At 44.7% G+C, this 24,233-nt stretch overlaps 1 protein-coding gene across 1 annotated transcript in view; it reads left to right on the forward strand.

Annotated features, from left to right (window-relative positions):
* Positions 1–24,233, forward strand: part of NVL (nuclear VCP like) — a 35,164-nt gene that overhangs the window by 1,295 nt on the left and 9,636 nt on the right. The window contains exons 3-16 of the mRNA XM_033144689.1: positions 1,302–1,354; positions 2,608–2,704; positions 3,072–3,120; positions 6,086–6,355; positions 11,240–11,351; positions 11,545–11,621; positions 12,471–12,605; positions 13,407–13,508; positions 15,722–15,839; positions 18,017–18,161; positions 18,967–19,237; positions 20,487–20,705; positions 22,195–22,299; positions 23,744–23,806. Of these exons, the coding sequence (XP_033000580.1) occupies positions 1,302–1,354; positions 2,608–2,704; positions 3,072–3,120; positions 6,086–6,355; positions 11,240–11,351; positions 11,545–11,621; positions 12,471–12,605; positions 13,407–13,508; positions 15,722–15,839; positions 18,017–18,161; positions 18,967–19,237; positions 20,487–20,705; positions 22,195–22,299; positions 23,744–23,806 (1,816 nt within the window). The remainder of the gene's footprint in view (positions 1–1,301; positions 1,355–2,607; positions 2,705–3,071; positions 3,121–6,085; positions 6,356–11,239; positions 11,352–11,544; positions 11,622–12,470; positions 12,606–13,406; positions 13,509–15,721; positions 15,840–18,016; positions 18,162–18,966; positions 19,238–20,486; positions 20,706–22,194; positions 22,300–23,743; positions 23,807–24,233) is intronic.

Raw genomic sequence — 24,233 nt, forward strand, 5'->3', positions numbered from 1 at the left:
TTCTCTAAACTATAGTTAACACTAACAATGACGGATTGGATCCTAAAATTCCTAGGCACTCCATGTCCTGATGAATAGCAGAGTCCCAGAAGTGTATATTTGGAGTGGATGAAGTAATAAAACATGCGGAGTTAAAGGTCCATCAGTAAAAGAAAAACTTTTACTAAAGGCAAAAAGGCTTCGTTACAAAAAAAAAAAACTTCAGAGAAAAAACTGCAAATGTGTGAGGTACAAATGAAAGTAAGATAGAGAATGAGCAGCTCGCTGAGCGCACAAATTTATCTCTCCTGGCTCAGCATGACCTTGAGATAGTCAAAACAATATTTGCAACAGAAATGAATCGAATCTAGAATGAACTGGAATCTTCCAACATTTTCCAGTTTTTCCATTAGTTGGAAAAAGAATAGTGTTCCAGTCACCTTTTCAGGGCTGTGCTGGAAGAGGAGAGCTGAGGGCTCACCCAGGGTTTGGGCCCATTTACATATCCTCCCCCTGCCAGCAAGTTACTTGTGCTCTGCAGCATGGATAACGTATACTGGACAGAAAGGCTGGATTGGGGATAAGGAAAATGTGAACCAACCTCTCTTTCTCTCATAAGGAGAACCTTACGTCTGTGCACGGTTCTGTTGAGTCTAAAGGGCCTCCCATTGTAGAACCCATGGCAGACTGAAGAATGACATGTTATTTGATAAAGAATGTACAATCGAGTCACAGCTTATGTGGGGGTTATGTTCTGGGGTTAGTGTGTACAGCAAAAAATTGCATATAGTCAAAACTCTCTCCCTGCACCTCCAAACTCTCCTGAGGTGAGTGCAATGGTGGGTGAGATTGCCTACATTCCCCCCTTCCTTTCCCCTGGCCAAACTGTAAAAGTGAATTCATGCAAGTTAAGTACACATGAATTGCAAGTCAGTTGTAATTTGGAAAACAGGCAACTTTTGTTAAATATTGGTCCCAATTTTTCCCTGTGTTTGACCTGAATAACTCAGTACAGTCGTACCTCGGGTTACGTCTGCTTTGGGTTACGTTTTTTCGGGTTACGTACTCCCATAACCTGGAAGTGTTTTTCGCCCCGCGCATGGTCTGTGCATGTGCAGAAGTTTTTTGCGCATGCGCAATATCGCCGTTCGGGTTACGTACTTTTCGGGTTACAAACGGCACCAATTAAGTACGTAACCCGAAGTACCACTGCATAAGGCTAATTTTCTTCTTACAACAGTTAGGTTATGTGTCTTTGCTGGAAATGCAGTATGTGCAGAAGAAGGCCTTCACTGAGACTAATGTATAAAATTGATTTCCAGTGCTGATTATGGACGAAGAAAAAGAAATGCCTTTAGAATACAGGTAGAGAAAGGTGAGTCCTTTTTTAATATTGAATTTGAAGTGAAAATACAGTCCTCAGTAATGGGCTGGATGAGAGCCAACAAACTGAAGCTCAGTCTAAATAAGACTGAGACACTGCTGTTGGGTAGATCCCTAGACTAGATAGATGGGAGATTGCCTGCTTTTGAAGGGGTTACACTTCCTCTGAAGAAGAAGGTACATAGCTTGGGGGTACTTCTAGATCCTTTGCTGTTGCTTGAGGCTCAGGTGACCTCAGTGGTGTGGAATGTCTTCCATCAGCTTTGACTGGTAGCCCAGCTGCACCCACGTCTGGACAGGGATAGCCTAACTTCTTTCGATGGCCCGGTAACCTCTAGGTTAGGTTACTGCAGTGCGTTATATGTAGGGCTGCCTCTGAAGATGGGGTGGAAACTTCAGCTGGTGCAGAATTTAGTGGCCAGGTTGCTCACTGGAACAAGACAGTTTGAGCATATTACACTGATCATGGCCTGACTGCACTGGCTGCTGCCCAATTCAGAGGGCTGGTTTTGAGATACAAAATGGCTCAGGACCTCAATACCTCATGGACCGCCTTTCCCCATATGAACTGACCCAGACCCTGAGATCATCATATGAGGACCTTCTTCATGTGCCTCCTCCATGAGACATCTTGGGGGTGGCAACACAAGAATGGGCATTTTCTGTGGTGACTCTCTATTTGTGGAATACTCTCCCCAGTGAGGCTCTCCTAGTGCCTTCAATGACATATCTTTAGGTGACAAGAGAAAAGGTTTCTCTATAACCAAGCCTTTGGCTGATTCTATGGGCTTTTAAATGTGTTTGTGGGAGGGGGAGTTATTGGCTTGTTTTTGTTTTATTATGTATTTTGTATTCTCATTTTGTATTTTTATATTGCAAACTATCCTGTGATCTTCAGATGAAGGGTGGTATACAAATTTAATTAATGGTGATGATGATAAATTTTATCAAAGATAGTTGTGGGTAATCCAAAAGTATTTTAAGATTCTGCCTGCTCCTCATCTAAATGGATCAAGGCCAGGTTCACTGTGATTTGTGGATGCTAGGTAGATCTAACACTTACTTAGGCTATGGTCTTAATCAATAGCTTTGAATTCATTGAGACTTAATTAAAAGCAAATAGGATTGTGCTGTTCAAAGTGTTTCTTTTTGGTATCACTGTTGCCAAACAAGATTGTGGGGTTCTTCATCTTTGAGTTGATAACTCTGTGCTTTCATCTATGGTTTTTTTATTTTCTTCAACAGTTTTTGGGATAATCAATGATGAGCTGAAGTCTGAAGATTTAGCTGCTCTAGAGGATGAACATTTGTCAAAGAAAGCAAGACACAAAGGGCAGGAAGAGTAAGTTGAAATTACTTAATTCTTAAGTAATTCTTAAGAACTTTTTATAAAGCTATGGAAATTAATTGGTCCAGGTCAAATGTAACACCGCATGATCTTGGAACCATAGTTGGGCAATTCTCTTCTCTCCTGCACAGCAGATACTAACCCCTCTTTCTGTTTCTGAGCAAACTATGGGTAGTATTACAAATCATGTAGGAAACAGAATGCTGGGCTAGATAGACCTCTGGTTTGATCTAGCAGGCCTCCTATGTCAGGGATGACGGCAGTTGTCGTCCAACAACAGCATGTGAAAGGCCACAGGGTCTCTGTCTTAAAGAATAATGTCAAACTTACTGTTGTTAAAACATCCTTTCTTTCTCCTAAGTGATTCAGAAAGCTGCATGGATACTTCGGACACTGACACAGGACTCCCAGTAAGTGTGTCCATGTTGGACTGCTCTCTGATGAAATGTATCTGTTACTATGTGTTCTAAGAACAGTTGATAGTTCTGAAACCAAGTGTATGCATTGGATATACCGTATATCGCGGCGTATAAGACGACTTTTTAAGCCCGAAAAATCTTCTCTGAAGTCGGGGGTCGTCTTGTACGCCGGCAACATCATGACCCGGAGTTCCACCCCGCCACTGGCTGCATGGAGCCTCTCCCCGGCGCTTCAGCCGCCATGGAGCCCGGGCTGGGCGTGGGAGGCAAGCGCGGAGGCTTCCTGTGCCGCGACGGGGAGCTTCTCCCCGCTGCCCCAGGCGTCGCTACCGACGCCTCAGCAGCCGCGGAGGCCGTCCTGCGCTTCAGCAGGAAGCGCGGAGGCCTCCTTTGGGGCGACGGGGAGCTTCTCCCCGCTGCCCCAGGCGTCGCTACCGACGCCTCAGCAGCCGCGGAGGCCGTCCTGCGCTTCAGCAGGAAGCGCGGAGGCCTCCTTTGGGGCGACGGGGAGCTTCTCCCCGCTGCCCCAGGCGTCGCTACCGACGCCTCAGCAGCCGCGGAGGCCGTCCTGCGCTTCAGCAGGAAGCGCGGAGGCCTCCTTTGGGGCGACGGGGAGCTTCTCCCCGCTGCCCCAGGCGTCGCTACCGACGCCTCAGCAGCCGTGGAGGCCGTCCTGCGCTTCAGCAGGAAGCGCGGAGGCCTCCTTTGGGGCGACGGGGAGCTTCTCCCCGCTGCCCCAGGCGTCGCTACCGACGCCTCAGCAGCCGGGGAGGCCGTCCTGCGCTTCAGCAGGAAGCACGGAGGCCTCCTTTGGGGCGACGGGGAGCTTCTCCCCGCTGCCCCAGGCGTCGCTACCGACGCCTCAGCAGCCGTGGAGGCCGTCCTGCGCTTCAGCAGGAAGCGCGGAGGCCTCCTTTGGGGCGACGGGGAGCTTCTCCCCGCTGCCCCAGGCGTCGCTACCGACGCCTCAGCAGCCGGGGAGGCCGTCCTGCGCTTCAGCAGGAAGCGCGGAGGCCTCCTTTGGGGTGACGGGGAGCTTCTCCCCGCTGCCCCAGGCGTCGCTACCGACGCCTCAGCAGCCGGGGAGGCCGTCCTGCGCTTCAGCAGGAAGCGCGGAGGCCTCCTTTGGGGCGACGGGGAGCTTCTCCCCGCTGCCCCAGGCGTCGCTACCGACGCCTCAGCAGCCGTGGAGGCCGTCCTGCGCTTCAGCAGGAAGCGCGGAGGCCTCCTTTGGGGCGACGGGGAGCTTCTCCCCGCTGCCCCAGGCGTCGCTACCGACGCCTCAGCAGCCGGGGAGGCCGTCCTGCGCTTCAGCAGGAAGCGCGGAGGCCTCCTTTGGGGTGACGGGGAGCTTCTCCCCGCTGCCCCAGGCGTCGCTACCGACGCCTCAGCAGCCGGGGAGGCCGTCCTGCGCTTCAGCAGGAAGCGCGGAGGCCTCCTTTGGGGCGACGGGGAGCTTCTCCCCGCTGCCCCAGGCGTCGCTGCCGACGCCTCAGCAGCCGTGGAGGCCGTCCTGCGCTTCGGCGGCAAGCACGGAGGCCTCCTTTGGGGCGATGGGGAGCTTCTCCCCGCTGCCCCAGGCGTCGCTACCGACGCCTCAGCAGCCGCGGAGGCCGTCCTGCGCTTCAGCAGGAAGCGCGGAGGCCTCCTTTGCGGCGACGGGGAGCTTCTCCCCGCTGCCCCAGGCGTCGCTGCCGCCGCCTCAGCAGCCATGGGGGCCGCTGTGCGCTTGGGCGGCAAGCGCGGAAATCTCCTGTGTGGCGCGGGGGACGCTCTCCCCGCCGCTGCCGCCGCCTCAGCAGCCATGGATCCCGGGCTGGGTGAGTATACCCCAAACTCTGTTTTTTCACATTAAAAGTTGGGGGGTCGTCTTATACGCCGAGTCGCCTTATACGCCGCGATATACGGTAGATGAAAAGCCTTAAATCAGTAGTGGCCAACCTTTTCTTCAAACCTACGTGGGATGGATAGCACCACTCCTGGTACAGTGCATGATCATCATACATACGTAGCTCCTGCCATCTAGTGGCTTGGGCCGGTTTGCCTCTTATCTATTGAAGCAGGAGACTGGTTTTGCCATAATCCGAACAATAATGCTCCTGTCAAGGTGCACCATGTACTGCTGCTTGTGTGAATTGTGACACTCACATTGTAAATTGATGTTGGAAAAGGTGGGCGCAAGCAACTCTTAAAGAGAAAGGCGTCTCAAAGAGCCAGAAAAATACTAATCCAGAACATTATAAATATATGAATTAAAGAAGCATTATAATGGACTTCCTGAGTGATAAAACTAGGGTGGGAGGCCTGGGAGGGTGATTGGGGAAAATATCACCCTACAGAAGGAGGAAAAGCTGGATACTATTTACAGCTAGAAATTTTCTGAAGTGCAGATGTCAAATATTTTGAATGATTACTTTATATATAATTGGCAGGTAGAGAAGTGGACCTTCTTTTTCTATTCCTTATTATTTTTATTATATTCTTCTTTCCTTTTTCTTTCTAGCCTTTCTTTTTCTCCTTATTCTTTTTCTTCTATTTTTTCTTTGTTAATATATTTACCGGTAATGTTTTAGTTTGGGGGGAGATATTTGATAATGTTCTGTGTTTTTCTTTATGTTCTAATAAAATTTGTTTTTTAAAAAAGGTGGGTGAAAGTCAATTAAATATGTGCTTGTCCCAAGTCTACCTTCACCTGGGCAGAAATAAGAAGTGCATATGTGACTGGAATGCACAAGTGTCATTTGTTAAGTCAGCTACTTTCTGGGGAACACTTGCCTACCTGTGTAGGCAAGAAGGCAAGGGGTTGGTTACAGATCTGGTATATTTATAATGTACCGTTCAGTATTTTATGCATATTGTATTCTGTAGCTAAGCACACTAGGAAAAAAAGCTATAGTTTTTAAAAATCAGAACCTTCCATTGATTCTTTCATAAATATATATATTATATTTTTCAGCCCTCAAATCACATGAACTCATCTTTGTTGTCCTTATATCGGAAAGGAAATCCAGATTCTCTTCCAGCATCTCCCAAGAGTGCGCAGACAATGTCCAATACTCCTTCACAGAAGCCTGGATCGAATAGGCTTCCCACTCAAACACCATCTGATACCAGGATCTCAGAAGGTGGCTGGTTTATTGATAAAACCCCAGACAGGAAAGAGGAAAACTTTTTTATCGACCTTTGTGCAGAAGAGGAAAGCGATGGTTCTAAACAGATGGCTGAGGTAATGTCTTGACATTACTGAGAATTTCTTCCATCTTTCCTGTCCCATCATGAAAACTTAGGGTCAATAACAATAAAGCATACATCTAAAACCTACTATAAAAATAGTTTTAAGAAGCTACGTTATTGTATAAACTAAAACTCCTAAACTGGTATCACCTTCGCCAGCTAAATGAAGTTCTAATGTTGTTGTTGTTTTTAGCCCATTTCAGATGTTTTGAAAAACTCATGGGAGTGAAAAATTTTACAGTGGCTCTTAGAGATCGGTGAACATGCTCAGTCATTGGTTTATTTTTAAAAGAATGTTCTGTATTTCTGCATACCGCAAGATTCATCTGAGCACAGGGATTTTCCCCACTTGTTTCTCAGTGGCCTTGTTTTGGTTCCATTTGTATTCTCCTGAGTTTGCAGTGAGGGGAATATCCTCACCAAAACTGAGACCATTTCCACATCTTGTTGTGTTGTATGATGATGATGCATAGCTTTCCCCTGAGGCTAGTACCCACTTCAGGAGGGCAGTAGCCCACAGAGTCCATCCTACGCTAGGAGCTGGCTTTGTGATTTGACAGTGGATGTGTACTGGTTACCCGAGACCCCAAATCAGCAGTTCCACAGATGAACCTTTCAATCTTTGCCTTCCCATGTAGAAGTTGCGTGAAACAGGCTGATGGAGCCTTAAGCATGCCAAGGAATGATAGGCTGATTGGGGTTTATTTGTGTTATGTGTCTCCTCTTTTTCAGTATTGCCGCCCACTCTTGAGTAACAAGTGCCATGTTATGTTTTGTCATAGTGTTGGCACAAGCCGTCTTCTTTGTTTTGAGCCTTCCTTAGCATATGGCTGGTTGCACATCTAGAAAACACCATTGTTTAACTTTTGACACAACTTCAGACTTTCTTGGCCTCAATCCTGTGTTGACACAAGTAAAATGCACCCCAAGGCTGCTGGGGCGGAAACCATATACCGTATATACTTGAGTATAAGCTGAGTTGTGCTCAGCAGCTGATTGCAAGAGATCGGCAAGCCAGATAAGAGAGGCTAGCAATAAAGGAGGCTGCCTGGGAGAGGGGAAGTAAAAGCACATGGATCCTCAGGATTTTTGCATTGGGTCACCCCAAATTCACCATCAGATCACATAGCATGTCCCTGGCTACAGCCTGCACCAAAAAAAATCACGCATCCACTGTTTTGTGGGGCCACAATGGCGCAAAAACATTGTATATTAATTAGTCTAATCTCATTTCGGGCTGCTCCTTCTTCCGCCTTTGCCACTGTTGGTATTTCCCACCCTCGGCTTATACTCAAGTCAATAAGTTTTCCCAGTTTTTGTGGTTAAAATTAGGTGCTTCGGCTTATATTCGGGTTGGCTTATACTCGAGTGTATATACGGTAACTTTTTTGTGTCTGCCTCCCACCACTCGCATGTTCTAGGTAGTCCTCAGCCTAGATGATATGTGAATGGTCATATGGTGTTTCAGGGTCCCTCTTTATCCAATGGAAAATCAGTGTTTTTATTCTTACAGCTCTTCTGCTCAGTTCACATCCGATTTAAATGACTGAGAGAATTAATCAAAAGACAACAAACAAAAAACCAACCATGCACATCAGGTTCTGGGGAGACAACAGGATTTTTGCAAAATGTTGTTTAAGGTTATTAGTTGCTCATTATATCTACAGCTGCTTAGCCCAGAACCTGTTCTTCTCATGTTGCGTGAGAAAGCAGCAAATAATGTGTAAAACAATATATTGTCTATTTTATGACAAATCATAATGTTATCGGGGTCAATAGGACCACACAGGTTTCCAGGCACACTTATCTAGCTTGTATTGTTTAAACATTTTCCCCCAGTTAGAGCCTTCCTTGTGACTCAGTAAGACGTGTTTGTCTAATCACAGCCATCATTTTCTGTAAAACTTTCAAATCTAGTCAATGACACCCCAACTGTTTACAAACAATCAGTATCCTCACTTTGGCAGGTGGCCAGACTTAAGGGCAGCTCTCAGGGCCTTTCACCTCATGAGTTATTAGGACTCACAAGTTCCTTGAGCTTGTGACCTTGAGCCATAGGTGCAAGACAAGTACGCTTAAATTACCGTGTCTTGGCTTTCCCCCCTGCAAGGATAAGCTTATACACTCTTAATGTGCCAGCCAAACCTACAAGGTATGGCACAACAGTTTGGCTGTGCTGTGATTCCCAAAGAAGAGAGAGAAACAGGGAGAGGAAGGGGTAGAAAGAGAGAGAAAGGGAAGGAAGCAGCCCAACATCTAAGCCAAACAGAGAGTTGGTAAGTTAGTCATCACTTTGCCACCCACTGGGAAATAGCTAGTAAAAGATTGACTGCAGTTGGCATGTTATAAAACAAACCAGAAATGCCTTGCTCACAAATCCAGAACGATCGACGGCAGTTTTTATAGTTTTTAAAAAGGTTTGGCACTTGAAAGGAAGTTGATCAAGCAGATCAAGAGAAAGGGAAGGTTTGTGAAACCTGCAAGCTGGATTTGAGCCCAAGAGCACCCCCGTCCTGCAGTTGAGCAACTGGTCTTCAGAAGCATTACTGCTTCCAATTATGGAGGCAGAACATCGCCATCATGGTCAATAGCCTTTCATAGCCCTCTTCTCCCTGAATTTGTTCGACCCTCTTTTGAAGCCATCTAGGTTGGTGGCTGTCGCTGCCTTCCGTGGGAGCAAGCATGCTTTTATCTGTCCTGAATTTTCCAACTTTCATTTTCCCTGGATGTCCAGGAATTTCTTGTGTTATGAGGGAGGGTGAGAAAAAATTTTGTCTCCTTGCACTTTCTCCATACCATGCAGAATTGTATCAACTTCTATCATGTCTCCACTTACTCACCTTGTCTCTAAACTTGTTGTTGTTGTTGTTGTTCAGTCGTTCAGTTGTGTCCGACTCTTCGTGACCCCATGGACCAGAGCACGCCAGGCACGCCTATCCTTCACTGCCTCTCGCAGTTTGGCCAAACTCATGTTAGTAGCTTCAAGAACACTGTCCAACCATCTCATCCTCTGTCGTCCCCTTCTCCTTGTGCCCTCCATCTTTCCCAACATCAGGGTCTTTTCTAGGGAGTCTTCTCTTCTCATGAGGTGGCCAAAGTACTGGAGCCTCAACTTCAGGATCTGTCCTTCCAGTGAGCACTCAGGGCTGATTTCTTTAAGAATGGATAGGTTTGATCTTCTTGCAGTCCATGGGACTCTCAAGAGTCTCCTCCAGCACCATAATTCAAAAGCATCAATTCTTCGACGATCAGTCTTCTTTATGGTCCAGCTCTCACTTCTGTACATTACTACTGGGAAAACCATAGCTTTAACTATACGGACCTTTGTCAGCAAGGTGATGTCTTTGCTTTTTAAGATGCTGTCTAGGTTTGTCATTGCTTTTCTCCCAAGAAGCAGGCGTCTTCTAATTTCGTGACTGCTGTCACCATCTGCAGTGATCATGGAACCCAAGAAAGTGAAATCTCTCACTGCCTCCATTTCTTCCCCTTCTATTTGCCAGGAGGTGATGGGACCAGTGGCCATGATCTTAGTTTTTTTGATGTTGAGCTTCAGACCATATTTTGCGCTCTCCTCTTTCACCCTCATTAAAAGGTTCTTTCATTCCTCCTCACTTTCTGCCATCAAGGTTGTATCATCAGCATATCTGAGGTTGTTGATATTTTTTTCCGGCAATCTTAATTCCGGTTTGGGATTCATCCAGTCCAGCCTTTTGCATGATGAATTCTGCATATAAGTTAAATAAGCAGGGAGACAATATACAGCCTTGTCGTACTCCTTTCCTAATTTTGAACCAATCAGTTGTTCCATATCCAGTTCTAACTGTAGCTTCTTGTCCCACATAGAGATTTCTCAGGAGACAAATGAGATGATCCAGCACTCCCATTCCTTTAAGAACTTGCCATAGTTTGCTGTCGTTGACACAGTCAAATGCCTTTGCGTAGTCAATGAAGCAGAAGTAGATGTTTTTCTGGAACACTCTAGCTTTCTCCATAATCCAGCGCATGTTTGCAATTTGGTCTCTGGTTCCTCTGCCCCTTCGAAATCCAGCTTGCACTTCTGGGAGTTCTCGGTCCACATACTGCTTAAGCCTGCCCTGTAGAATTTTAAGCATAACCTTGCTAGCGTGTGAAATGAGTGCAATTGTGCGGTAGTTGGAGCATTCTTTGGCAAACTCTAAACTTAAAAGTCCCAAATGCGGCATCCTTTCTTCATAGGGGAGTTGCTGCATCCCTTTCATCATTTGGGTTGCCCTTTTTTGAACCTTTTCCAACTCTGCAATAACCTTTTGGGGCAAGGCAGTCACAGGAACATTATGCTTAAGTAAAAGTATGATCTGCCCTCATCATGCAGTAGAGATGTGATGTTACCAGCAATCCACAACTCTTCCTATTGCACTCCATATTGTGAACTATTGATGCAACCCAAACTGTGTCTTACCGGAATTAAGTCGTATTGAATTCAATTGGGCTTTCTTCCCAGGGGTTAAGATTGCAGCCGATTATCGGTAAATGTATGTTGATGGTACTATATTAATAAAAACGGGGTGGTTAGTCAGACCCAAACTACTGCTTGTGTCGTTTTTTGTCCCTGTCAGGGTAACCCTAATGACTTGTGTACAGCTATATTTTTTGCTAGTAAAGGGAAAGTCTAAATGAATACGTTTTTTAAAGCTTGCAAACGATATCATACTTAATAACTTCCACTGGGCATTTTATTGGCATTTCCTTCTTGGGGTGCATTTGGCTCCAGTACCAGTTCATTTTTCTATTGATTGAGTTTAAAGTTTTTTTTTTTTTTTAAATTACTGCTTTTTGTGTGGCTTACTGGGTAAAGAGTGTCAGCAGACTAAATAGAAAAATCTTATTTGTACTCTAGGATTCAAAAGACATTTCCTTTCTGGAGAAACCCAAGAGGAAGAGAAGTAAAAGGAGGAACGAGTCTCAGGAAGTAGATGAAGAAATAGAATCTTCTTTGAGAAAACAGAAGAGTAAGAGACATTGCACTAAAGAATATTTAAACAAAGAAACAAGAAAGCCACTGCTTATTCCTCTGGCTCTTTTGTAAATGTAATACCTTGTTATGTCCAATATTTTCTTATCCCCCCCCCCCCCGGTGCTTTCCATGTACTTGATGAGAATGTGTTCTCGCTGTCCTAGTAATATCTCCATCTTTCCTTACAGTTAAACAGAAAGGGTTCGAGCTGAGAACTTCTTCTGTGAAGTTTGAGGATATAGGAGGCAATGATGACACTCTGAAGGTTAGAGTTAACTAAACTCACTGGGTGGGATTCAACAATTGAGTTCCATCATTGGAAGCCCTGCACAAGGACAGTGCTCTCTCTCCCTCAACCCTGCACTTCGCGAAAATGGCTTTGAGTGGCTCAGGAGAAATGTACAGGGTAGGAGGAGGGGTTGTTGTGTCTGGCAAGTTGAAAAGCTTGCCATAACAGAACAGTCACCTTAGCTCAACATTGAATTCCTCCCTCTGACTGGATAAAAGTTGTCAAGAAACTCACTTATACAGTGAAAGAGATGCTGTGGGTTGTTTCATGCAGCATTATTTAGGTGTAAGACTATTTTCAAAGGCTGTAATCCACAAATCCTGAATCAGTGCTTTGCCTCACAGTAAAAGAAATGAAAACTCTATTCTGAGCTAACCCCAGTTTAGCTGTAAAAAAAAACACTAAATTCTACAGACTTGCTTTATTGCATGATTCTGCTTTTGCTAGCAGTAGGAGGGTAAACTGAAGCACTAGCCTTAGATACCTTAGGAATGCTATGATTGTGCCAGGCATTGTTCCCAGGCTTTCAAACATATCTTCAGCCTTCAGGGTTAGAAACTTCCGTGTCTTAAAATGAAAGGTGGGCTGTGCCCCAAGTGCTATCTCTGCACTTGTGATAAAGACACATAGTGCTGTTAATAACATTTGCAAAGATGAGATAATGCAGAATTTACTTATTTGCATCGGTTGGAATCCATTCACTGGTTGGGTATGATCTCATTTGGTGATGGGGCAGGAAAACACAGAATTCTGGGAGGAATTTTAGAATTCATGTGGAAACTGTTAACTTAGATAGGACATTTTTTTTTACCATTTTCACTGTAGGAAGTGTGCAAGATGCTGATACATATCTGTCATCCTGAAGTATACAACTATTTAGGAGCTGTTCCACCTCGAGGATTTCTCTTGCATGGACCACCAGGATGTGGGAAGACGTTATTAGCTCAGGCAATCGCTGGGGTGAGACTACTGGTGTATACTTTTTCTTTCTCTGTCTTCAAACCTCAGGTGTATTTGTGTTTTTAATGCAGGCATTTTGGGGGGAAGTGACCCCCAAAATGTCAGAAAAATGTCACCAAAGGGGTAGGGGCAGAATGGGGTGCTTGCAGGTATTTTCAGTGGTGTTTCAAATATGCATGGTGCTTTGGAGCATAGCCTCCACATAAATGGAAAGTTGCCTGTATACCAGTACTTCTGCTGGTTCTTGCATTCAAGATGTTACAGAATACATTGCAAAGTAATAGCTGGTGAAGCTCAAAATGTGCATTAAAAAAAAACAAGCCTCCGTACAGCATTTCTGTAACATCTTGAATAACAGTGCTAGTGGAAGCACTGTGAAAAACACTTTAAAATGTTGAAGCTGCGTGGGCCTCTTCCTGCTTTGTATGTCATGATGCTCAGTACCTTTTTGAATAGAGGGGAAATAATTTTGATACACAAGTTCTCTCTTCTCTTCCTGCAGGCCAGGCCTCCCAGGAGGTCATTGGGCTGCAATCTAGGGTCTCCTCAATGGTTGCCTTTCCTTGTCTTTTAAATGGTACTGTACAAGGGGGTAGTACACCCTGGATAACTGCAAAATTTCATGACACTGTTATCTGTTAAAGTCTTTTTGTTCATAGCCCATTGAATCAAGGTGTGATATTACTCTCCCTTCCACTGCTCAGCCCTCCACGGTAGACGCCTCTATAAAATGCCTGAGCCTTGGTAAGTGTCTTTCCTACAATAATGTTCATTTGTGTTCATTTGTGCTTCTTTTTCTAGGAGCTTGAACTGCCAATACTCAAAGTAGCTGCTACTGAGATTGTGTCGGGAGTGTCAGGTGAATCGGAACAAAAGCTGAGGGAACTGTTTGAGCAAGCTGTGGTAAGACCAGCAGGAAACAGTCTTAAAGCCTTTTATTAATTCACTTGACTCTGAATAATTTCTACACACAAATTTAAAAGTGGAGAAAGGTGCATCCTCATCTAACATCCTGGCAGGAAGGCAAATTTCCATGTATCAGAATACTAGCTGCGGGTTGGCTGTAAAATTGTTCCACTTATTTTTGTAAAAAAATAAATAAATAGCTGAAACCCAACCTCTTTACAGCTTCTATTAAAAATCTCCACTCAATAGAATCAAAAACTTATTCTGCATTAAAATTAAAACCCAAATATTGTCTTTGCTGCCAAGTGTAGTTTTTCTAACATTCCATGATGGTTGTCTTCCAGCTATAAATTTTGTTCAGTATGGTCTCTAAGAAACTTATTTGCTAAATAATATTGCTGCTAAAATAAAATGTTCTGCATTCAGCAGGGATGTAGATCTTTATGATTCTAGTTCCTCCAGGTTCTTTTCTACTTTGAATTGGGATGCATCTGTTTCTTTATATTGCAAAACGTTTTAGAGGAAGTTGTTTTAATGTGTGTCATACTCTAGCTCTTTCACAGTACAATAACTTCTTTCGAAACTGTTCAGACAATACACAGTGCTTATGAGTTTCAAGGTCAGTTTCTCTTTAAAGTTTAAAGCTAGACATTTTGTATTGCCCAAACATAGTGGTGTGTTTTGGTAATTGGAATCAACTTCCTTTTATTGACTCAATCCGCAGTCAGGCAGCTCTAAAAGTGGTGCATATGACAGTTTAGCATTGCACCGTCGTGTTCCTTATTAAAACCTGTATTTTCCTGCAAAGGAGAAAATCTGTTGTGTTTTTGAATACCTGTAGTTTTTCTCCATACAGTAGTAATAGAAATAAAATGATGGCTTATGAATAGACACAGAAAAGGGTGCAGTCCAATTCCATTAAGTCGAGTGTCTTTTGCGGGGAGGGAATATTGAATTTGACCAATACTGTACCTAGCATATTTTTGTATTAGTGCTGCTGTTAGTCCATACATAAGGACTAACTGTTTATTGAATGGATGTGGTAAAAATTAAAATAAGGAAGCACCTGCAATTATTAATTGTGGCTCAGTGTGTTGGGGGAGGCAGAAGGTGCAAAGGGACATATTCTGATACTCTCATTCATTCTGTCACACCCCTACACACTCTCTTTTCATGTGTGTATGTCCCATTCACTTTTAATGTGCCTTTGGTAGATACCCTATGCAGACCTCCTTCCAGCACAGAGCACTTGCTAATATGTATCCGAGTGGGTGAAAAGTTTTGTTTTAACTTTTTAACCGTTGGTACCTTGCTGCTCTTTCAACAAGTATTTATTTGAAATTATAAAACAAAGAAGGGACACGGGTGGCGCTGTGGGTTTAACCACAGAACTTAGGGCTTGCTGATCAGAAGGTCGGCGGTTCGAATCCCCGCGACAGGGTGAGCTCCCGTTGCTCGGTCCCTGCTCCTGCCCACCTAGCAGTTCAAAAGCACGTCAAAAAGTGCAAGTAGATAAATAGGTACCGCTCCGGCAGGAAGGTAAATGGCGTTTCCGTGCGCTGCTCTGGTTTGCCAGGAGTGGCTTAGTCATGCTGGTCTGTAGGGAAACTGGCCGTTTGGGCGTGGTGACACAAAAACCACAAACTGCCCTTATCAGGAAGGCCATGCACCAACGTGCACTCTGCCTGCTGGGGTACCGCCCTTATCAGGATGAACATGTACCACACCTACTGGGCACAGGGAATATCACATGCACACAGGCCCATTAACCCACATAAACATGGCATGTTGTACTACGTAAGCAAGTATGAAGTCCACCCTACCCATATATGGCATTTCCATACCCCTGGCTGATGCAAGAATGTAGTCCAAATATGGTGAAAGGTTCCTGTATGCTTTTGTATAAATAAAGGCTCCTGAAGCCCTTAGAGTCATCAGATTCTTTCCACCCACACTGTTGTGAGACTGGTCATTTCGCACATGACGAGCTGGCTCTCGTCACTGGTCACATGACCCAGAAGCTGTACGCCAGCTCCCTCGGCCACTAATGCGAGATGAGCGCCGCAACCCCAGAGTCGGACACGACTGGACCTAATGGTCAGGGGTCCCTTTACCTTTACCTATAAAACAAAAAATCATAATATGCTAAGAGTTACTTAATCATTTTCTGTGTTTGTACTGATTTCTTTTTTTATCATTATTATTTCTAGGCCAGTGCTCCATGCATCCTCTTCATAGATGAAATTGATGCTATCACACCCAAGAGAGAAGTTGCCTCAAAGGACATGGAGCGGAGAATTGTAGCGCAGCTTCTGACTTGCATGGATGGTCAGGGCTTTTTTATTGTAGTAAAAGTGCTCTATCAGACCTGCTTTTAAAATTGGATCTTGCTCTTTATGTGAAATTTCAGCTGAATATCATGTCAGCTGCTGATTTCCAAGTACCAAATCAGCAAATTACAGAGGGGTAGCTGTGATCATCTTTACCGAAAGCACAAAAAGTGGGGTGTGTATCTTGTGGCACCTTAAAGACTAATTGATCTGTTGTGGCAGGAGCTTTCAAGGGCCAGAACTCACTTTGCCAGATGCATTAGATATTTCAGATGACAACCGTGTTTATACATGCTAACATTCCACATGTTGAAGGACTCTAAATCAATCAGCCACACCCAGCATAATCAGACATGCTGGGAGCTGAAGTTTACCAACATCTGTATACCTGGTATAGATAGAAAAATGTTCCAGGAGACCACAATGTCAAGCAGTGCAAAAGGCAACAGTTGGGTATGTCACAGTATTATGCAGAGAGCACAGATGAGTACAGAATCCAGTGAATTGAATGCACAAGGTCTAGTCAGCCTGGTAATGACTTTCAAAAGAGCAATTCAGTAAGAGGTGTTACCACCAATCAGCATTTCTGAGTAAATTAACACTATCGTTGCTGCTCTTTGCATACACAAAAACACTGGTTAAATTTGTCACAAAACTTCCTCCTCTATATTCTCTTCCCGCTCCAGTTGTAACTGTGTGCTTGACAACTGAGACCACAAAAGTGTATGCAATATTAAGATTTGTTCATTTCTAAGCCGTTGCAAGACTCTTTCTGATAAGTAGGTGTTCTCAGATCAATAGTGCAGATAAATCCTTAAAAGAGGGACATCAAGTTATAGGTGTGTCTGTCCTTGTGACAGGATGTAACTGCCCCTCTTTTTAAGTGTTTACTGCTCTTATGACTTCTTATACATTACCAGCGACTGTTCTACTCACAAAGAGCAAGGGTTTACCACACAACAGGAAATTGATTTTAAATGGCCACTGCTTACAGAGCTTGACATCATATAGGGCAAGGACCCAGTTTTCCGACAGCTGGGCTACTGACAGAGACAGTTGCTCTGCCCAAGGGATAGAAGGCAAACTGAAACACATCACAACATGGACAGATACTATTTCTGTCAACTTGGATGTGTGACTAGCAGGTCAGCCCATGTTAAGCTTGGTTGGGCCTTGAGTTTGTCACCCCAAGACTCTTGAGAAAAGGGAGTTGGGACCCACCCCACCCCTTTACCTCTGTTGTAAATCCAGCCCAATGCCTCCAGCACCTGTCCAAATGGTTGTGATGCATTATAGAAAGCTATAACAACCCAACAAATGCTGTTGCTATGGGAAGGGCAAAAGGTCTACTTCATGAAGCCAACTGGGAGAGCATAAAATTCCTTCCCAGCCTTGGCAAGTAACGTTTGTCCATAGCAAGATAATGAACAAGACCGCAACATGACAAATGGTAGAAAGTGAGTCGGTGTCAGTGCTAGTGGGACCCTAAATTTATAGCTTGGGCACAAGGCAGAAGGAAGTGGTTCTCGCGCCGTCTTGCATTGAGGCCCTGTTCCCCAGAAGCCGACTGGTGTAGCCTGCAGGAAACAGGATTGAATTATCTGTGCAACAGTTGATGGGCAGCGAGTGCAGTCCTGATCAGAAAGGGTTTTGCACTGAAACCCTGGCTAAAGGTCCCCCAGCCCCATTTCATTTTAACGAAAACTGCTTCTGCTCCTGGAGCAAGGTGAGCCCCCACACTCTTCAGAAAGCAAGCTTGGATCTCTTGCCCATCACCTGCTTTTGGGAGATGCATGCCTTACTGTGTGCGAGATGCTTCAAAGTCCTGGTGTTTGGACTTTTAAATGCCAAATCGGGTGATTGACAGGCAGGTGGCCCTGCCCCCCATCAGACTTGGCTTATAAGGCCAATCCTGGTGGAGATCTAGCCTGCTGAGTTTCCTTATCTGTCTTATGTGTTCTTCTCTTCTAGCCCAGTATTATCAATGCTAAAGAGCTACAGCAGACATGCTGCTCAGTCCCAGCATTCCCTGTAGCACATGGCTAGTAAAAGTTGGTGGTACACATCTGAGTTGTGTACTGAGGGCATATAGCAAAAACAATGCTTTCCTAACAGCAAAGCGTACTTTCCTTTGCCAGTTCCTTGTGAGTTTATTGTGTTTCCTTCATCTTTCAGACTTGAATAATCTGGCTACTGCTGCTCAGGTCCTAGTAATTGGGGCAACAAACAGACCAGACTCACTGGATCCAGCCCTGCGACGTGCAGGAAGATTTGATCGAGAGATTTGTTTGGGGATTCCGGGTGAAGCAGCCAGAGAGAAGTGTGTGAGCTTTGCTTTTAAAGTTGTTTTTTTTTAAAAAAAATGTTCAAATTATGGCTTGCCAGCTCTTGAATCCAAAAGTTTCTCTTATACTTTTAACTGAAAGAAGAAGAAGCAAACATAGCCGCTGCTGCTTCTGCTGTAGTACAGGAAAAAGTCTGTGTTGGATTTTTCTCTGTAGCATAGACGTCCCAATCAAGGCCTTCCCTGGTAACCCCAATTTAGACATTTGGCCAATAAAGCAATAATACGGAAAGAGTAGCATGGGTTGTTTAGGATTTTTTGAGATGTTGATGCCTTCATGCTATGTTTTCTCATAGATTTGTTTATTTTTCTATTCAGATGCTTTGGTTTTGGTTCACCTATTACAGGAGTGAGCAGATTAAGGGCTTGTGGGATCTACTTCACTTTTTGCTAGGACCTCGAGACTCACCCTGGTGCAAAAGACAGTAGAATTAAAGAACTCTGAGCCCAGGAACTTGCTTTGAGTAACAGAACTGAATGGAGATCATAGTCCTCCCAGGCTAAAAATCTATTTAGCAGTCTAATTTGGGGCACTGGAGTGGGTGGGAGAACAGTAATTTTGTTACTGGTATTGTTTAAAGTTTAAGCAATGAAAAAATGGAGCATTCTTGTGGATCTTCTGCAAATTATGCAGAAATCCACCAAAGTTTAATAAATTATAAATATCTTCGCCCTTTTCATAAGCTCTGGGGCAAATAATTAAATAACTTATGATCTTTCTTTCTTTCTTTTGTAAAGACTAAAATTGTGGTAACTTCTTCCTTTTCCTTCCCTTTGCCAGAATTCTGAAGACATTGTGTAGAAAACTCAGATTGCAGGATTCTTTTGACTTTGGTCATTTGGCTCATTTGACCCCAGGCTATGTCGGTGCTGATCTCATGGCACTGTGCCGTGAAGCCGCAATGTGCACTGTGAATAGAGTTCTCGTTAAGCTGGAGATGGAGCAGCACAAAGTCCTAAGAAGTAACGAAAGGTCATCTGGACAAGACATGGAAAAGGATACTGAAGAGCTTGTAAGAAAGGATATCAAAGACCCAGATCTTCCCACTATGGTATGTATTTTCTTTGTATCCTTTTCCTGTATCCTACAATAATTCTTCCGTAACTTTTGATATTTTCCACTTAGTATATACAAGTATTTCCTTCATTGGGGCAAACTTTGCAAAAGCCTGACAGTGGTCTATTAGGAGATGCATGTGGTCCTCCAGAAGTTGCTGAACTACAATTCCCATCAGCCCTAGCCAGCATGGCCAAAGATTAAGGTTGCTGGGACTTGTAGTCCAACAATGTTTGGTGGGCCAAAGGTTTCACAGCCCTGAACTATAACATCACAAAGTAGCAAGCAAACTTTTGAGTTCTCCAGAACTCATTTTTGGACTGGATGTTCAGTAAATTGATGAGGGAGAACCAGATATACTTCCCTGAGTTCGTTGGAGCAAGCGTGGGATTAAAATGTAGTTCGCTAGAAGCAGCTTAGTCATGCTGGCCACATGACCCGGAAGATGTACACCAGCTGCCTTGGCCAGTAAAGCGAGATGAGCGCCGCAACCCCAGAGTTGGACACGACTGGACCTAATGGTCAGGGGTCCCTTTACCTTTACCTTTTTAAGCAGTAATAGTAATCAATAATAGAAAAGTAAAATTATGTACATTTGTTTTTAGAAGAATAAAGATGTGTTAAATTGAAGGGCAAGAATAAATGGCAAAACCTAAAAGTACAAGGAGCAGTGCAAATATGTTCAATTAAAGAGATTTTTTTCTTTTTTTAGAAAAGAGCCTTGACTTCTAAGGGTCCTGCATAAGCAAAAAAAACAAAAACAGAACCATAACTTTTATTGCGCTTGCCAAAGGCCATGGCATCATCCAAAGAAAGGGGGGGGGGACAGCAGTTGCTACACATGCAGTAAAACTATGATCAAATCCACCAGAATTCCTTATTACGCAGAATAAAAAGTAATTCTCAAAGAAATGTGCAGATTAGAACTCGGAGTCCCCTTCATAAGCCAATAAAACATGAATCTATGACATTCCCTTGGAATACATAAACACATTAATGGAATGCAAGACAGTGAATTGCCTACTAAAGTTAATTAGTTTGTGCTTCTCTTGAACTCAATGTTCCTCCAACTTTTCACCACAAAAGCATGCTGTTAAGTAACAGTAGTCTTCGGCCAGTTTCAAACAATATTGTAATCAAACTCCTGCCTTTATTGTTATGGATCCATACATGATTAAACTTTAGGAGGTTCTCCCTCTAACCTGTTCTTGTATTTCCTGCTACTCCTGATCTCTCTTCTTTAGGGTGAATTGCAGAGGCTCCTCCAGTTGCTAAAGGAACCAAACCCCCTTGGGGAGGATCAGTTGCAAAAGCTATGCATTGAGTTGAATGATTTCATTGTTGCGCTCTCTTCGGTACAACCCTCTGCCAAGAGAGAAGGCTTTGTTACAGTCCCCGATGTGACGTGGGCCGATGTGGGCGCCCTGGAGGATATTCGGGAGGAGCTCACCATGGCAATACTGGTAGGGGCTGGACACTTCTACAAAGTCCTGTTAATGCACACGAGGCTGAAATAGCTTCTGGAGGTTAAGCTGCGCGATTCTGCCAGCCATTCTGTTCCCAGGGCATTTGTGTGGGTTTTTTGCTTGAAGGAATATGAGAGGAAACGGGCTGCATTCCTTATCTTGGCCTATTGAGTTTTCAGGAAGCAAGAAATTGTGTAGTGGTTTCACTTGGAAATGGAGGCTTATTGACTAAAATGCGACATTATAATTAGTCAGCAGCTTCCTTTTCCAGTCAAGTCAGAATATAGTTTGAGGAAACAGTAAGAGGAGGCAGTACATAGAAAGGAGACATTGCAGTTCCAAGTAACCCTTTCTGTCCGACTCCAGCACCAGTGAGTCTTGGCCAGGCCTAACTAATGGTCAGAGAGATAGGAGCCATAGTCCTGCAGCAGTTGGAAGGCCACAGGTTCCCCATCACTTGTCTATAGTATAGTCCTGCTGCTCCCGGGGTGACGGAGGGAGCGGCGGTGCGTGGGAGTGGTGGGAAGGGCCGCCGCTTGTCACCCCCACCCGCCGCTTGTCACCCTGTCAGTGGGGGCGTTCCGCCCCTCCCCAGTGACGCCCCTGAGTAGTAGTAGTAATTATTATTATTATTATTATTATTATTATTATTATTATTATTATTATTATTATTATTTTGTACCCCAGCCACTCTGGGCGGCTTCCAACAAAGATTAAAATACATTAAAATGTCACCCATTAAAAACTTCCCTAAACAGGGCTGCCTTCAGATGTCAGTTGTCGCTGTGCTGTGAACACAAGTTATCTTTAAGATCTTTTGGACAGCTTTAGCAGCTCTTTTCTTTTTTCATGTAGGGCAGGAGTGGAAAATCTTTTCGGCTCAGCAGGCCAGATCTTTGTCTCCCACACCCATGGGCTAGCTTTGACATCTGGGCAGAACCATCCACCTGCCAATCATCTGAGGTCATAATGTGGGGGGAAATAGTGACCAAGCAGGATTGAACCCCTGGACAATCGGCTAAATGAGCTGCCGAGCGGGGGGGGTCGGGTCAATCTTACTTTCTGCCATATCAAACCTGCCCATCAGCTGACATCACCTGCCCATTGAGGTGATGCCACCTGATTGTCAAGTGGGCGTGGCCTCAGAAAATTGAAACTCTGGTGGACCAGGATTGACCCGAGGTTCCTGATGTCCTGTTGAGATTTTTCAGAATCTTTCATCTGTACAAAAGTGTGCTGTCAGTTGCCAACAGAAAGCTGTATTGACTTTAGGAGCTGTTCAACAGTGGAACGGTCTCCATTGGGAGGTTGTGGACTCTCCTTCCTTGGAGGTTTTTAAGCAGAGGTTGGATGTGTCATGATTGTTTTGGCTGAGATTCCTGCATTGCAGGGGGTTGGACCAAATGACCCTTGGGTCCCTTCCAAGTCTATGATTCTATAAATATCTGGTGCTTCCATTTTCACCCACCAACGACTCGTGTTACAGGCACCCGTGCGGAATCCTGAGCAATTCAGAGCCCTTGGCCTCTCGGCTCCAGCTGGTGTGCTGCTTGCTGGCCCTCCTGGTTGCGGCAAAACGCTACTTGCTAAGGTAATGTTGATATAATCATAGTAACACCTTGTATTAAGGGATATGGAATCACATTAAGTGGGTGTCTCACATCTGGGGCTCCACTGTGTGTCTTGCATCAGAACCAGCTTGGGCCTCTTGAGTATGCTTTGGACTTGTCTCTCCTGAAGCTCATTTTGCACTTGTTTCTGTGCTGCAAGCGTAAAGCAATCAGGCACGTGCGGCATTGCTACAAAGTAGTTGTGTGAAGTACTCCTACAAGATGCACTGGTGGTCACTAATTTTATGTGACTTGGAAAGGGTATTGTCAGGCTTCCGGGAGTTGGCTTCCTCCCTCCCCTTTGGCAGTAGATAAGCAGAACAAAGCAAAAGGATTGTCTTACCAGTTAGACATTTTAATGATCATAGCGAGAGAATAAAGAATCCATCTCTAGGAATGAAGGTGTGCACCCAGTTAAGGATTCCATCCACTTCCCCCCTTGTCACCCACGTCACTTCTGTGTCTTGCAACCTGATCTCGCAGCCACTGTGCTTTCTGTGCTGCCACCTTATCTGCTCTCCTTGACCTTGGACTGAGCGGATGGATGCTTTCCAGCAAAAGGGAGTCTGTTAACTCTCCCTCTCTCCCCCCCCCCAGTTCTTCTTTTCCTAGCTGTTCACCATCCAGTTCTTCCCAACTTTGGTCTTCTGAACTTTGTTCCTCTGCAAACCACTGTTCCAAATCTATGCCATCCCACTGCTCCTGGGAAGATTCAGGATCCTGAGCAGGAGCAGGGGGGGGGGGGAGGCTCCCACCATTCCTTCTCAGTGCAGACCTCCTCACCACAGTCCCGGACAGGAATTGAGTAAATTCATGGAGGATAGAGGTCTCAGAGGATATTGGTCCTGATGGTTAGAAGGGGAAACCCCCATTCTTCCCATTTCCCCCTCATTCACATACAGTGATGTGGCCTGGTTTTCTCCAACCTGGTGCCCTCTAGATGTTTTGGACTGCAGCATAGCCAAGTAGCCAGGGATGGCGCTTCGCCGTACCAGGTCACACAATTTTAAACCAGCTTGGTCTACAGAGCTTTCGGTCATATAAGTGGTTTGCTGCGCCTCTTTCTGAATTGTGTTACTCATTTTCTTTGTAGGGAGATGATAGTTCAGGGAAAGGACTCCAGCTCCATGATGAGTACATGCTTGTATGGAGAAGATCCCAGGTTCAGTCCCTGACATTCCCCTCCTATTGGCCTGGGGTAGATCCCTGGAAGCCACTGCCATCATTGTTAATAACACTGAGCTAGATGGACAAATGTTCTGATTCTGTATAAGGGAGCACCCTGTATTCCTGGGTTATATTTTTGTGTGTTTTTAATGTTCAGTGTATTACATGCCTGAAGGGTTTTCATGGATGCAAAGTGAGGGCAAAATATGTTGATAAAATTAGTATATGCATCTCTTTATTTCCTTGCCTCTTCCCCAGGCTGTGGCAAATGAGTCTGGACTGAATTTCATATCTGTGAAAGGCCCTGAACTGTTGAATATGGTAAGTTCTGTTTGTTGTGCTCAGTTGTCACTGATTTGGGGTTTGCAGGGAACATGAAATGTTTTGATGTTTAGCCCAAATTGAGTTTACCAAATCCATACTATTAGAATGTGTTTTTACAGTGGTCTGTTAGAGCTGCTGGCCTGCAAGTGAAATGACAAATTGAATTTTGTAGTTTAATTCTAGCCTAATTCTCTGCACCTCTAATGGTTTAGGGTAGGAGGATGCTTTCTGCATGCACTGTGGTTAGAGAGGGCTTGCTTGAACCTCACAAAAGTTAAAATCTTAAGCGTCCTTCCCCAGCCTTGTGTTTCAGATGTTTTGGACTGCAACTTCCATGAGCTGCAGCTGGCATGACTAAGATGACTGAAGCTGAGGGAAATTGCAGCTCAATATATCTAGAGGGCACCAGCTTGGAGAATACTGA

Source organism: Lacerta agilis, chromosome 3 (assembly GCF_009819535.1).
Source record: "Lacerta agilis isolate rLacAgi1 chromosome 3, rLacAgi1.pri, whole genome shotgun sequence".
Classification (NCBI taxonomy): Eukaryota; Metazoa; Chordata; class Lepidosauria; order Squamata; family Lacertidae; genus Lacerta; species Lacerta agilis.